Source organism: Tyto alba, unplaced genomic scaffold (genome assembly GCF_018691265.1).
Source record: "Tyto alba isolate M040663 unplaced genomic scaffold, T.alba_DEE_v4.0 Super-Scaffold_26, whole genome shotgun sequence".
NCBI classification, from domain to species: Eukaryota; Metazoa; Chordata; class Aves; order Strigiformes; family Tytonidae; genus Tyto; species Tyto alba.
Genome location: NW_024881300.1, coordinates 14,357,000 through 14,370,877, shown reverse-complemented (window position 1 = coordinate 14,370,877; position 13,878 = coordinate 14,357,000). Strand labels below are relative to the sequence as shown.

Sequence of the window (13,878 nt, the reverse complement as noted above, 5' to 3'; positions counted from 1 at the left end):
CTTAGCTTTATTACACAGCTCTGCTAGAGGAAAGAACTTGATGTTTACTCCAGAGGATTCACACTCCATAAATTCCAGGGGACCCTCACATTCCTTCCTAGGAGCAAATAGTCCTCTTCTAGGAACCATCTAGAGACACTTCAACAATGACAGTTAGTAGCTGTGCAGGGTTTGATTTGGTGAGCAAATTAGATAAATTGACTAAGTCACTGGCTGAGCATGAAGTAAATTTTACTTCCGAAAATTCCAGATGATAAGAACTAAATAAAGCTAAGACATACTGACAATGCAACACCTTCCATAAGGCCAGGAACTGAGGCGCATTTATTAGTACTTACCTACATTTGATCTCTCGGGCACATTGGCATGGTAGTTTTCATGAAGAAACTCAGGTGGGTTGTCATTTATATCTTGAACTTTAACAATGAATTCAGAAGGTGGTTCCAAAGGTCTGTTGGTGTTCCTGTCTACAGCTTGTGCCGTGAGAGTATACTGAGCTCTCTCCTCTCGATCCAGTGTCTTTGTTGCATGGATGTTCCCTGATTTGTCATCAATAACAAAAATGATTCCTGCTCCTTCACCTGAGAGAATGTATTTAATGTTTCCATCCCCAGAATCAATATCTGAATGAAGCTACAAAATCAGAAACAGACATACCTTAACAAGGTTTTATACATTTCATGTATGTGTTTATGAAACAAAAAATATTAAGTTACTATAATTTCATAGTTTTCAAAAATCTTGTCTTACATCAGGCAATAATCCATGCTCAGGCACATGCTGTGAACACATCTGCTCTGTATTTAGAGAAGCTGCCTGCACACATTTGCAGGCTACCACATGTAGGGTGCTACTGAGACCCAAGCTTTAAGATTTAAGGAAGATAATACATGAGAAGACAGTTATACCAGGTTCTTTATTCAAATGAAGTTGGAAGGAAGAGTCATTTTTACAAAGACTTTGTACACTTCATACTAATCATATTCTACTAGGTTGCATGTAAAAAGCTGTTAAGTGACAAATGAGATGTAACAAATCAGCCAATCAGTGATTGCCAACCAGTTTTTAATTACAACCTCTTAGTGTAAAAGAAGTAACAAATGCTTACTAGACATTTTTACTTTCATAACCAATGCACACATCACTTTGATGAATGAGGGAAACTCTGAGCCAAATTACAGATTTATTGATTTTATATTGACAACTACAAATTGCACAATATTAACCATCTTTTAAACCAAAATACCTGGAATGGTATTTGCTGTCACTGATCCTGTTCTTCACTCTTTTTGTGCTGGGGTTAAGTCAACAGCGTTCTGCTTATCATTTATAAACTGGCTAACATACTGTTTTATTTATGTATTTATATTCTGTTAGTGTTAGACAGAAACAGAATAAAAAAGATTAGTCCAGGATGTGTGTACATACACATGTGCACACAGATATCTCTCTCTCTATATATATACACCTCATGTTTAATTTTACTGATAACTTGAAAATGAAAGGATGAAGCGATACCTATTGAGCAGTACACTTTTACTTTGCTGCTGGGTTAGACATTACATTTTTAATTACTATTTTTAAAGACCCAAAAATGATATCGGATATTCTTGAGACATATTGCTGATCAAGTGGTTACTGTGGTTCTTGCTGTTATGTTAAATAACAGCTTCTACACCTTCATTCAAAGACTGCTGAGGCCAATGGCAAAATTTGTATTCACTTAGGAAATGTTTTGTTTCACCCCTTAAATGAGCTACAATAAACTGATTAATTCTAGGTGAATTAGTAGCTGCTAGAGAAGCAGCTAATAAAACAGAAAAGCAATGGCAAATAAAAAAGCAACTCACAAAATAATATAAATTAATATTATTAATTGATGAATGAAAAATAACTTCTTTCTTACCCTTCCTACTAGTACAGGATCTGGTCCTGTATACTCCTCTATAACAAAGAACTGATTCCACACCCAGCCTCTTTTTGAACGATGCAGAACTTGTCCTTCTTTTCCTTTTTCATGGTGACCATGAAGTGATGGCCTTGTGTGGTTCAGTTTTTCTGTAGTTATGGCATGGCTGTAATACAGCATGACCAGGCAGATAAGAGCGGCATGTAAACAATTGTCCTCCTTCATTTTTGGTTATTTTGTAGGCACAGGAGTATCCAAGAATCTACCCCTTCCACCTTGGAAGTCAAAAGGTTTGTGGCTACTGAAAAGTTTCAGACACAATGTTCTGCACATAGGATGCCACCACACATTAAACACATCACTTTAATGCTCTGCAGCTTCCCAACTTAATTCCTGAAAGTAAAATGGAGAAGATTGTCAGTCCTTTTATGTCTCTGAGGTGCAATTTTTTTTTATTAAGCAAAATAAAACTAGGACTATCTTGAAAAATTTCAAGATAATAAGAAAAATAAAACATTTTAATAATTATGAAACGCTGAATAATGTTGGTGGTTTGTTACATGTAACTGCCACCTTGTGAAATCTCCTGACTTGCTGGTTAGGGCACTCATTTGGAAGTTGCAAGGTAGAGAATCATATTCTCTCATGATCCTTCCAAACGGATTTAGCCCAAGATGCAAGGTAACTATAGAAATACCTAATTTATAGCTAAGCCCTCTTTGGAGCTTAGATATAAGCCTCTAAGCCATAGGTTTAGATACAAGATAGATACCAAGATACGTGCTTATCAAGAATGGAATTTTTCTACACATGCCTGGGAAAAGGCCCTTTCATTACCAACAGATTTTCATTCTGAAAATAACTACCTGTGTTTTTCTAGTCAGGAGCAGTGGCTGACAGAACTTCAAGGACCTACATTTTGGATTTAGACTCTTGAAGTAGCCATTCTACCTCTTTCTAAGGATTAGGTCATCAAAATGGAGAAGTAGTACTGATTGACAATTCTGCTGTCTTTGTGCTTGTGACAATAAATGCCACAAACCAATAAAAACATATTTAGATACTTTTGATAATAGAGCAATTTATTTGGCTAATTATTCCTACTTTTCCTGTGATTAAAATTATCAGAATTATATTGATTTCTTACTTTCTGATAATTCTTAAAACGTTAGGTCAGAACTAATATTTGAAGAAGAAATTGCATAATACCGTAAAACCTGAACTAAGGTCTATACCTCCAGCAGCTAACAATCCATCATAAAGGCCACTCTGACTTATCCCTGGGGTCTTCAAAATATTCTCCTTCAATCTTTACAGAACAGCCAATTTTTACAAGCTCCCTATGATGATTGGTTTTGTTTTCAGTGTTATTCACTTTATTCTTCTGTAAGATACTAATAAAGTATTCAATGTGATATTCATACAGGCATATGCATAAATATATGCTACCATCTTCTTTAAAACAGAATGACTTTTTATGAGAGATAAGGAGATCTTACACATAGTATCTGTAGCAGACAAAATGTGAATATAAATGAGAATATAAATGTGACTATAAAGCTCGAACCTACATCACATTTTATAACTCCAGCAACAGACAGACAACTTACTAGTACCAAACCCATTCATCTGGGGATGTCTTTCTCAAATCCAGACCAGTCATGTCGTCCCATCCATGTACCTTTGCATAGTTACATAAAAAACCACACCCAATATTGACAGACAAAGGTTTATAAATAAGTAAATAATAAATAAGGAATTAAATATTTGTTTCTATTTCCTCAAAAATATAAGGGTTTTTTTAATGGAAAACTGAAAATAGTTATTTTATTTTATTGAAAACTGAAATCACCTCCCAAACTCAATTACAACACCACAATGGCTCCAGCATAATGAATTAAATGAGAATCATAAATACAAATGCAAACAAAATCTTAACTTCCTAAGCATATTTATTGAGTACAACATTGGGTGTAACAATTTAATTTTTTTACAGTTGTTATATGATGTCACAATATAGATGACTCATACCAGCGTGGAAGAGATGAAAAAGAAAACAATGTCTATTATTTTGGTCAAAAAATTCTTTTAGTCTGACACAATATATATGTGTGAAGCATGAAGCATTAGGTCTGTGGTTTTAGAGCTTATTTCATATCTCCATTTTGTTGAGGGGTAAAAATAAAGTAGGACTTAAAGGACCTGAAAACTGAGATTTAACCTATTTTGGGAGTCGCTTAAATATGAAAAGCCTTTCAACATTAGTTATTATAGTGGCTCTCTATGATAATAATTAATTCTAAGAGAAAAGGACACTTTTCTCCCCACCAAGTTTTGCATAGAAAAAATAAAATTGAAGACCCTAGCATGCTGTATTTACTTATCAAGCTTCCCTATCATTTAACTTTATTAAGCCATAGTAAGTCTTTTTAAGTACAAGCCATCAAATTCTCTACTCATTCCACAGATGTAAAATGAGTCATTCTGTCCTGTTAAGTAAACACCTCTGGATTTACATCTTTGTGGCAGGTGTAAATTTCACCCAGCAGCAAGCAGTCTCTAAGGTTACCTCTTCTGGCTGTTTTGTCTACAGAAATTTATTGATGTAATCATATTCTACACATTAAGGCCAGTTCAGTCCTCTGCATAGTTGCATTCAGTTAACCAATGATACTGCTGTTTCCAATGGAGTTTGCCATGGAGTGTCCTTTGAGCCAAAGAGTCTTCAACGCCATGCCCAGTATAACTAATTATGCTGGACAAATACACTTGCTATAGGGATCTATAGCATGTGACCCATGTGCAGCAGTTAGAGGTGCTTGGGCTCTTGGACTGTTAAGCAGGGCCTACATGATTCAAACAGAAGTGAAATAGGAAGGTACACCTAGACAGCTGTGCATCTTTAAACCTGCTGTGAAAAAGAATGTAAGCAAACTGCTTACATTAATAGATTATGGATGTGTTTGAAAAGTAAACTCACTGAGAATTATTCTTCATTAATATCACATAATGATGTCAACAATGAAAATAAGTAAACAAATGTGACCATTATTCCCAAACTTCTCAATACTGTTATGCAAATCGGTAAACACTGTATAAAGATGCTTAACAATAATGGAAGAGGCAAGCTGATACATATGTTGCTTATTATCAGCTATTCAAGTGTGAAGTTCTGAAACAAAATATTAATCACACATCCATGCTTAATTTACTAATAAGGATTTAAAGCAAATATTGCTTGCTACCTTTTGTTTTATCCTCTTCATATATGTGTATCAAGAAGAAGCAATAAGGTACATGTCTTCAAGATAAAGAAAACTATTATCTCTCATCCACTACTTGGGCTAAAAAAAAATCACTAAGGTTGTTTATGGTAATTGCTTTTGTTTTGAGTTATAATGTGAAAGGACTCCATGCTAATAATATCAACTGGCTCTTTAGTAAGTGACCTACTGCTAGATGGGCTGCAATTAAAGCTAGAGCTGCAAGCGATAGGATCTCCCTGGCCTCCTCATGCCCCTCTCACCTTCTCCCTTCCTGAAGTTCATACCCTCTGCTCAGTTACATAGTGGTTGCCACAGCAGTAAGCACTATGACTCCTGTCCACATAAGAAAAGCTAACAGAATAAATGAATGGGGTTCCATTGAAATTTATGAAATTACTTAAATTCAGAACAGCTATAGTTTGGCCTAATAAAAACTACTTTCTTCCTAAAAGGCAAGGTGCACAAGATGCTCTTAAGTTAAAGTTAAAAGAAGCTTCATTAAAAAACAAAGCAGTATTGTTAACAAGAAAGAAGTCTTTTTTTCTGTTTTTTTTCTTTTTTCAAAACAATCTCCTTAGAATCTTTCTAACATTTTAACATTAAGTCATCTGCTGAAAGCCTACAGTTTCCTACTTCTTCAAGCAGAAAACATGGAAAAACGGGTAAACAGATTACAAAGCAATTCATTTTCTCTTGTGGCAAAATACCTCATAATTCTGTAAACCTGGAATAGAGATCTGACCTGCAGCTGACTGGCCTGCTGCTCTGGTGAGTGTCCAGAAATTCTCTGTGTACAGCACTGTCATTCAGGCACTGCACAACACTATGCAGGTAGTGAACTGTCAGAATCATTTGTTATGAATGTTTCTAGTATTTTTTTAAAAGATCACAATCGTAGAGATATCCTCAATGTTATTGTTATTTCTGCATATTGTTATTTCTGCACATGGATTATATTCCTTAACTACAGCAAAGTAAATCTCAGTGGCCAGCTGACCAAACTGCAACACCCTGATTTTTTCCATTGTTTAGTATTGCACAACATATAATTTGGAAATCCTAAGTTTTCCTAAGAAATCTGTAAAAAAAATTTGCTTCCCACTTCCTGAAATGTAGTGGATGCCAGATTTGAGCTAAGATGGACTTTTTCTCAAAAGGAAGAATACCATTAATATATTTTAACTGCATAGAAACAAATGTTGGTAATTTTGGCACTGAATAATAGTTCTAACAGGGCTAAAGGGAAAACAAAAGTTCCACAAGGCATCAGCTCCACTCTGCCTGCACACCCTCACACTGCAAGAGGACAAAGCGCCGAGACTCTCGGCATGTGGCACAGCACAGCAGGGAAATGGTGGTGTGGGGTGATCCCCACTCTAACAGGCTACTCCGAAAAGTCACTCCACAAAACTTCACACACAGATTTGAATGACTGTTTATAAATGACTAATAGACAAGAATAAAGAGTCAGCAGAGATTATTTTAATGACAAGACCAGCCGCGGAAGTGAAGTCTAGCCAATTTTAAATTTCTTTCATTATATTTATAGCAAAAATAATCCCAAACATTCATGCTGACTTCCTGTGTGCTATTAAATGACCATATGCCAAGTTATAATAGACTAAACAATTTTTCTGATTCGTCTAGGCCATAACTTCTGGATGATACATTAAAATAGCAATTGTTCTCAGGAACACACTTGGCAAAAAGCAGCCAAGAGTACAATGTAGCAATATAATAATAGATGATTATGTTCTGAAATGTTTTGCAAAAGTATCAAGTAAATATAGCAAACTCCCAGTCCAAAGGAGATTTTAACTGTAATTAGAATTAGCTCAAAAGACGAATGATTTACTTTACAATAATTTTATCATCAGACAAGGAAATGAATAGGTTTTTAATGACAGAATAAATATTGGATCATATTAGTTGTGGTGTTAAGAGTGCCTGAGTTTTGGGCATAAGGGTGGAGGGGCAGCACAGCTGGCTGAGCTTCCCACTGCCCGCAGAGGCAGCAAGGGACCTGCTGTGGCCAGGCAATGCACCCAGCCTTGCAGGGGGGTCTTCGTGTCCTCAGCATAGCAAAGCGAACAAGAACCTGGGCATTTTTCTGCTTTTGGGATAGGGTTGTTCTGAGCAGCTTCAGGGCTCATACTCCATGGTTTAACTCAAATGGTTAGTTGAGCCGCTTTCTTCCTTGAATACTGTAATCGGGGTCATGAAAAATGAGCAGTTCACATGGAAAGAAGGTAGGAAAAAGATTTCCAGATCAAATAATCAGTCAAGTCCCACTGAGCCCACACTGGTTAATCTTTAGGGCATGTAACAAATTTAACTATTTTGGGAGTTTTTAATAAAATACATGAATTGAGGGATGTGGAATAGTTCTGCACACAACTGTTTCATTACTCATGTGCGTTGGTGAATGTATGCATAACAGTGTGAACGCAGGTGTTCAGTCTGGCATGTATTTTTATCCTCTTGCAGATTGCTGTATTCAAATACCTGATGCCTAAGTATTTTCAAGAAATTTATATAAATTAGTACGAAAATAGTTTTGAATTGTAATAGTTCTTGCTGCAGAAAGCTATTCAGCCCTAACCAGTAAGCTTCACACATCTCGGTAACCTAACATTTGGTTTTAATTTATTTTTTTTTTCCTGCTTAATAAAATGTTGTTCTCTTCCTTGACTCATTTCACTAAAATGGTATATAGAAGTAAACAAATAGCCTGGTCCCTTTTGTTTGAAACAAGATAAAATACTGAGAATCAGTACCTTCCACATTTAATTTAATTCTCTCAAATAGTTTTTGATTTTAAACTGTTCTGCGTTATCAGATCAATCTTTGAAGAGTTTTTATCTTAGAATCACTGTACAACACACTTGTGGAAAAGAAGGCATCTCAGTTTATTGACATGAAATAATGTTAGCGACATATCAAGATCTGCTATACAGCATATCTAGTTTGCATGACACATATAACAAAGCCAGTTCTTAAAATAAATCCTTTAGTCCCAAAAAATGCCAAACTTTCTGTGAGATTCTAGGTACCCTAAATCTGGTCAAGACTAGAATTGTTGTTGTAGGATTATTGTATTTTTCCACTGGAACTACAATATGCCTGATATTTTCCTTGATAGATACACCTATGTGATATGCAGAATTGAGAAAGGTTCGACACTGGTGTATCATCATTTTCAGGGTCTACTTAAAATAGAAAGAGCTGAACTGGAGAATGAGACAATACCAGCTTCTTTAGCTTTCAGCTACATCCCAGCAGTTAAGAGCTTTATGTATGTCCTTCCAGTCAGGAAATCATCCCATTAGGAGATGGACTTTTGCTTCCTCAAATGAACCCCTTCTCCTAGGGCAGCATTGGGACACAGAACTCTATTCATACAGCAGCAGATTTCCCTCTGTAAGGGTCAGGACCATGGCCCTTACTCATTACATACAAAGTAGGAAAATGAAAAACTAAAGGACTCCATTCCCATCAAACTGACTTTATGAATATGACTAACCCCATGAGACTAGCCATGTAAATATGTAGCTACTTGGAATCAAGCATTAAAGGCCAATGTGCAGTAACTAATATAAAATGTTATGTTTATATGACAAGAGTTCTGATCTCTGATACAGGAAAAGATTTTCATTCTGTATATGTAACTGGTAAATCTCATTTTCCCAATGTGTAATTCTAAACCAGACCACCAGCAACTAACTCCCTGTGAGCCCTTCTGAAATGCTGAATCTCTCTTCTTGTTGAAGCATGTTTCAGGTCTCATTGGAGCGAAGAGCAAATAATCCTCATCTCAATGCAAATTGATATAAAGTCTTTTGTGTCGTTCACAAAACATAATTAGTCTTATGAGACAAAAGTATTTAGTCAAGAAAAGGAAATTTTTCATACTTAAATATAATTGGAAAAAAAAAATCTCTTAGTTATTCCACTGAATAATAATGACATCACCCTCCCCCAATTCATATTCTCCTGTTTTGCATAGAAGCACAATGTAAAGAATTATAATCTGAGGTTGCAGTTCTGCAGAGATAAGCATATATATAGCTTTATATATGGTGTGCAAACAGCCAAGATCTCTGGGCTATCCTACTACAGAGGGATTTCTAGGTCAAGACAAGATTTGTATATACTAAATACACAAATAAAATCTTTACAGAACTAGTGATCTTTAGCAATAGAAGTCACTTTAAAAATGCTAAGTAAGTTTTGTCAAATCCTATTCTCAGTTCTGTAGAATTCTATGAGAGGAAATATTAATCCTTTGCATTTTTATATTATGTTTTATATCACTGTATTGGATTACTGAGATGTTTAAAGACAATAATCCCCAGATGCTCCAAAGAATAGTTTTCGAAATGTAGCCATATTTTCCTAGAGCAGCTTTGAGACTGAGTATTAGAAAACCATAGACAAAACCATAAAATTATGGCTCTTTGAAAATAGAAGTCATTTTGCAGGAAAGAGGAAGAAAAATAACCTCCTGACTAACATGATGTGATATATCCTTCAGTATCCACCTCTGAAATCATCATGGAAAGAAAGTATTTTAACCGGGCTCTGATTTAATTTGTACTCATTCAAGAAGAGTGAAACTGCCATTTAGTGTACCTCATACAAAGAAGTAGAAAGTAGGAAGACAACTTAGTACATTATGAAGTGAATGACATAGAAATAAGCCTGAGAGAGTGATATTAAAAGGCTTGGGAAATGAAAAATAGCTGTAAACAGAGTTTTACATTTACTTGCTGCCCTGGGGAGATCCACTTAAGATAAATGTGACAGAGGCTGTCTGTTTTTAAGCATAAACTCTACAGGAAAACAACCAGCTTAAAAAAGGTAGTCTTATTAAAGAACATGGTGATTGATAGAGTCATTTGAAGTAATGACTAAACTCTTGGTAGAGTTTATTTTAAATAGCAATTGTGCTCTTGTGCATCTCAGACATACTGGAATTCTCATAATTTCTGGTATATTCAAATGTCAATATAGATGCAGCCTATGTCCATGCCAGTTTCAATATAGTTTGCTATTATGTAAGTGGCTATAAGTGACACCCCGAGGAGGAAATAAATGACAACTAAAGTCAATGCACTTCCAACTACTAATGCTGTACTTACATGCTAAGCCAACCCTGAATATTTTTTTTCTCTAAGAATTTATACCTCTGAATGGCTAAATAACACCTGTGCTGTGCCTGACAGTCTTTTTGGGTTTGAGACAGAAAGTCAGGACTAAAACTGATAACTGAAAACCTATCAAAAACTAATGACTACAGGCAGGCCTATTCAGCTACCAAACCAAATCAGACAGAATTCCAACAAGAAATCCAGTTCTGTTCTGATCTATAATCTCTTGCTGAAGGGCTGACAGTCTCCACGCAGTCAGAAATCTAAACTCCATCTGTGGTATTGTACTTACAGCTTCATTTCTAGAGGCAGCTTCAGCAGTGCTGCTGAAATGCCAAGCTATTACAGCATCTCGTGTTGTCTTTTCTTTATATGACCAATGTGTTCCTCTACAAAACGTTTTTCCACTTTGAATATAATTCTATTAGACTACTCGATCCCCTGGTCCTCTTCAGTTTCGTCTCCCTCAAGTCGGAAAGTTTCTGATAAAAGATTGGCACTTTGGAAGCACATGCAAAGCACACTGACAGCAGTTTGTTTAAGTCTAGCAATCATCATGACTCTTAGAGAGGTTCACATAATTGGATTCTCTGTAACACTTATCTTTATAAAACTTGACATGTTAGTAAATTACTAAGAGTGTTTTTTTTTTTTTTCAAATACATTTCCTAGAGAATGAAAGGTGGAAGCTAAATTTCTAATCAGAGCCTTCTTTCTCAGCTTTCTTGGAGCTGCAGAGGGAAGAGTTCAGATCCTTCAGCCATGTACATGTAAGGTTCTTTTTGATAGTTTCCATAACTGTTCCAGTTAGTGCAGATTCCTTCCATAAAGAGCATAAAAGCCACTTTGAGATTTTTTTGAATGAAAAATTGAAACAATAATTATTTTTTTCATAGGTAGAGATTGTAGAGAGATCTATTTTGGCTCAATAACATGAGATAACAACATCAGAATATTCAAACATATTTCTAATACAGTGTCAAAAGCTCTAGTAAAGGAGACCATTGCTATTTAAGTACCTACTGGGAGGCTACAGCTGAAGGAATCAAAAGTGCAAATTTAAATTATTATTTCCAATCCATTAAATCAAAAGATTATAATTTAAACAATATTTGCATAAGTATCTTCCGAGATGTCTAGTTGTAAGTAGCCACCACAGAACATTTCCATTTAACTTAAAAAACAAGCACACAAACAAACACAAAGAAAACACCACCTTCATTAGATACAAACTTCCCTTTGGCTTCCTGTGCAGCTTGATCTGCTCTGAACGCAAATCAGAGGAACTAAATACATTTTTAGTGTCCCAAAGATATAAGGACTACGACATAATTCCCAATGTTATGATATAAAGCAAAAAATGCAACAAAAGGTGCTAATGTGATGCAATTAGATGCTAAGCATATAAATAGCACAAAAAAGACAGGCTTGCCAGCTTGCAATTAAAACTTGTTTTTCATGCAAATGATACATTTGCAGAAAGGGCAAACGATTCAGTATATTTTGCATGAACATAATTCATTTTGAGTTGAACCTGTTCATTACATATTTCTAACTGATCACATGAAACACTAATATATCCCAGAGGTTATGGATTGGAACTATTTCTGACCTGTAATTAAAAATGATTGTGACAAAACACTTCTATTCTTCTGACAGAAACCATTAACAATAGTTTTAAGGCAGTGTCTTGCTATAGTTGGAATGACGTTTGGCACTGTGATATCATGCATAAGAGGCAAAATTTAAATACCTTTAACCTATAGCTGTAGTTGCATAACAGCCTTAGTTTCAGAAAATTATGTTCCACAGAAAGCTGGTCATGGGAATCTGGCAAAAATGGGCATTTGTTTAATAAGATCAGTGTTATTCATAGCTGAAGCTATAATTACATATAATTAGAGATATTCTGGAAGTGCTTTATATGTTTTGGAGATTTAAAACTCTACCTTTTGGCACAATTTCTCTGATGTCAAGGGCAAGTCTTGACATTAAGAGTGCAATAATCAGGACTTGTGGCGTATATCCGAATCTTAGATTTCTTCATTTTAGATCAGCAATGTCTTTTTTAATGAACAGGACAGTATAAAAGTACTTGAGTGTGAGTAAGTGTGTGTCCACTCAGGTAAAGCTTTAGCTTACAAATCAATAACAGATAGTTTTCACCCTAATGAAGACCAGTGAACCATTACTTAAAAATAAGCTTGCGAAAAAGAAAGAGGAAAACAACCTGACACTTGGTAGAACTGCTGGATTGAGAACAGTATAATTTTGGGACGGAATGGCCTTAATATGAGGCAAGTACAGGTGAAAGAATTTATATAGTCAAAACTATAGGATGAGGCATTTTTGTTCACACTAAATACACCCTTACTTTCAGCATATTTTCTACCAAAATGTTCTTTTCAAAAAGTTGCCAGGGTAATAACACTATTTCAATCCAACCAATTTCCTTTGAAGTCTCCCACAATGGTAATTAAATTGCTCTTGGAGTAATTATGTTTTTTTTCTGGAAAAAGAACTCTTAGGTTAAAGGATGATGAGTCTATCATCAAACATAATATTTCTAAATACATTGGTACTTGTTATATTTATTGGAAAAAGGATGAGATACTTAGGAACTTTGGACCCTTTCAGTTTTTTTAAAGGAAACATCAAACTTGACAGCTGAAAGAAGAAACAAACTAAAATGACTGCTGACAGTCCTGGGAGGGCATAGACAAAGAAAATGGAAGTTGTATCAACAGAAAGATTTTAAAGACCATATGTGTTAAGCCCAAGAGAGCTAGTGTGAACTAGAGCCCAAATTACAGTGTTAGAAACAAATAGCTGGTGGACGAGATGAAGGCGACTGAAAGTGCAAGACTAATGAGCAAGTGTACTGTATAAAATGTCATTCTCTGTGCAAGAACAAATACATCATGTTTGCAAGAACATGAGGCTTTGAAGACTAGGTTACTATAGTCCTATTAAGAAGGTTCTGTGTATGGCAATTCATCAGATGAAATACTTCTCTATGAATTTTAACATCTTTGATAGAGAGAAATGAGGCTTTCACAGTTCCAAGTAATTTCCAAATATATAACTTTATGTTTCATCTGTTCTTTTCCTCTTGCTTACAAATCAGGCTAAAATGGTTAGTTGCAGTGTGTTGAGTGCACTATGAGTTTTGTTTGTTGTTTCTCAGATCAAGGAGTTTGAACTTTGCTAAATATTTCCCTATTATTTGTTGAAATTTGCCATATACCTGCTAAGCAACCTGTAGCATCCACTGATTTAACCATCAGAACAGGCTGACGTAACTGCTTACATTGTTTCCTGGTCTAGTCGTATCTCAGAATTCACAAAATTTAAATGCAATACTGATGCTTGCTGCTTTTGTTCACATTACAAAAAGTCTAGAGTTTTTAATTTAAAAGTCTATGCAAAATGTCAGTGCGTATGTTTTTCTTTGTGTATAACGTTGAACACTCCCATCTTCCTTTTTCCCTTAAATCTCTTTGGTAAATAATATAAGGTTGCATAAAACTAATCCATATGGATTAGTATTTGA

General features: G+C 35.2%; 1 protein-coding gene across 5 annotated transcripts in view; it reads right to left on the bottom strand.

Annotated features, from left to right (window-relative positions):
- The window catches only part of CDH11 (cadherin 11), an 83,187-nt gene that overhangs the window by 18,581 nt on the left and 50,728 nt on the right, over positions 1-13,878 (bottom strand). For all 5 annotated transcript variants that reach the window (XM_032990656.2, XM_032990652.2, XM_032990654.2 and 2 more), the window contains 2 exons: positions 1,907-2,302; positions 339-633 (listed from right to left, as the gene is read on the bottom strand). In XM_032990656.2, coding sequence (XP_032846547.1) covers positions 339-633; positions 1,907-2,134 — 523 coding nt within the window. In that variant the 5' untranslated portion in view covers positions 2,135-2,302. The remainder of the gene's footprint in view (positions 1-338; positions 634-1,906; positions 2,303-13,878) is intronic.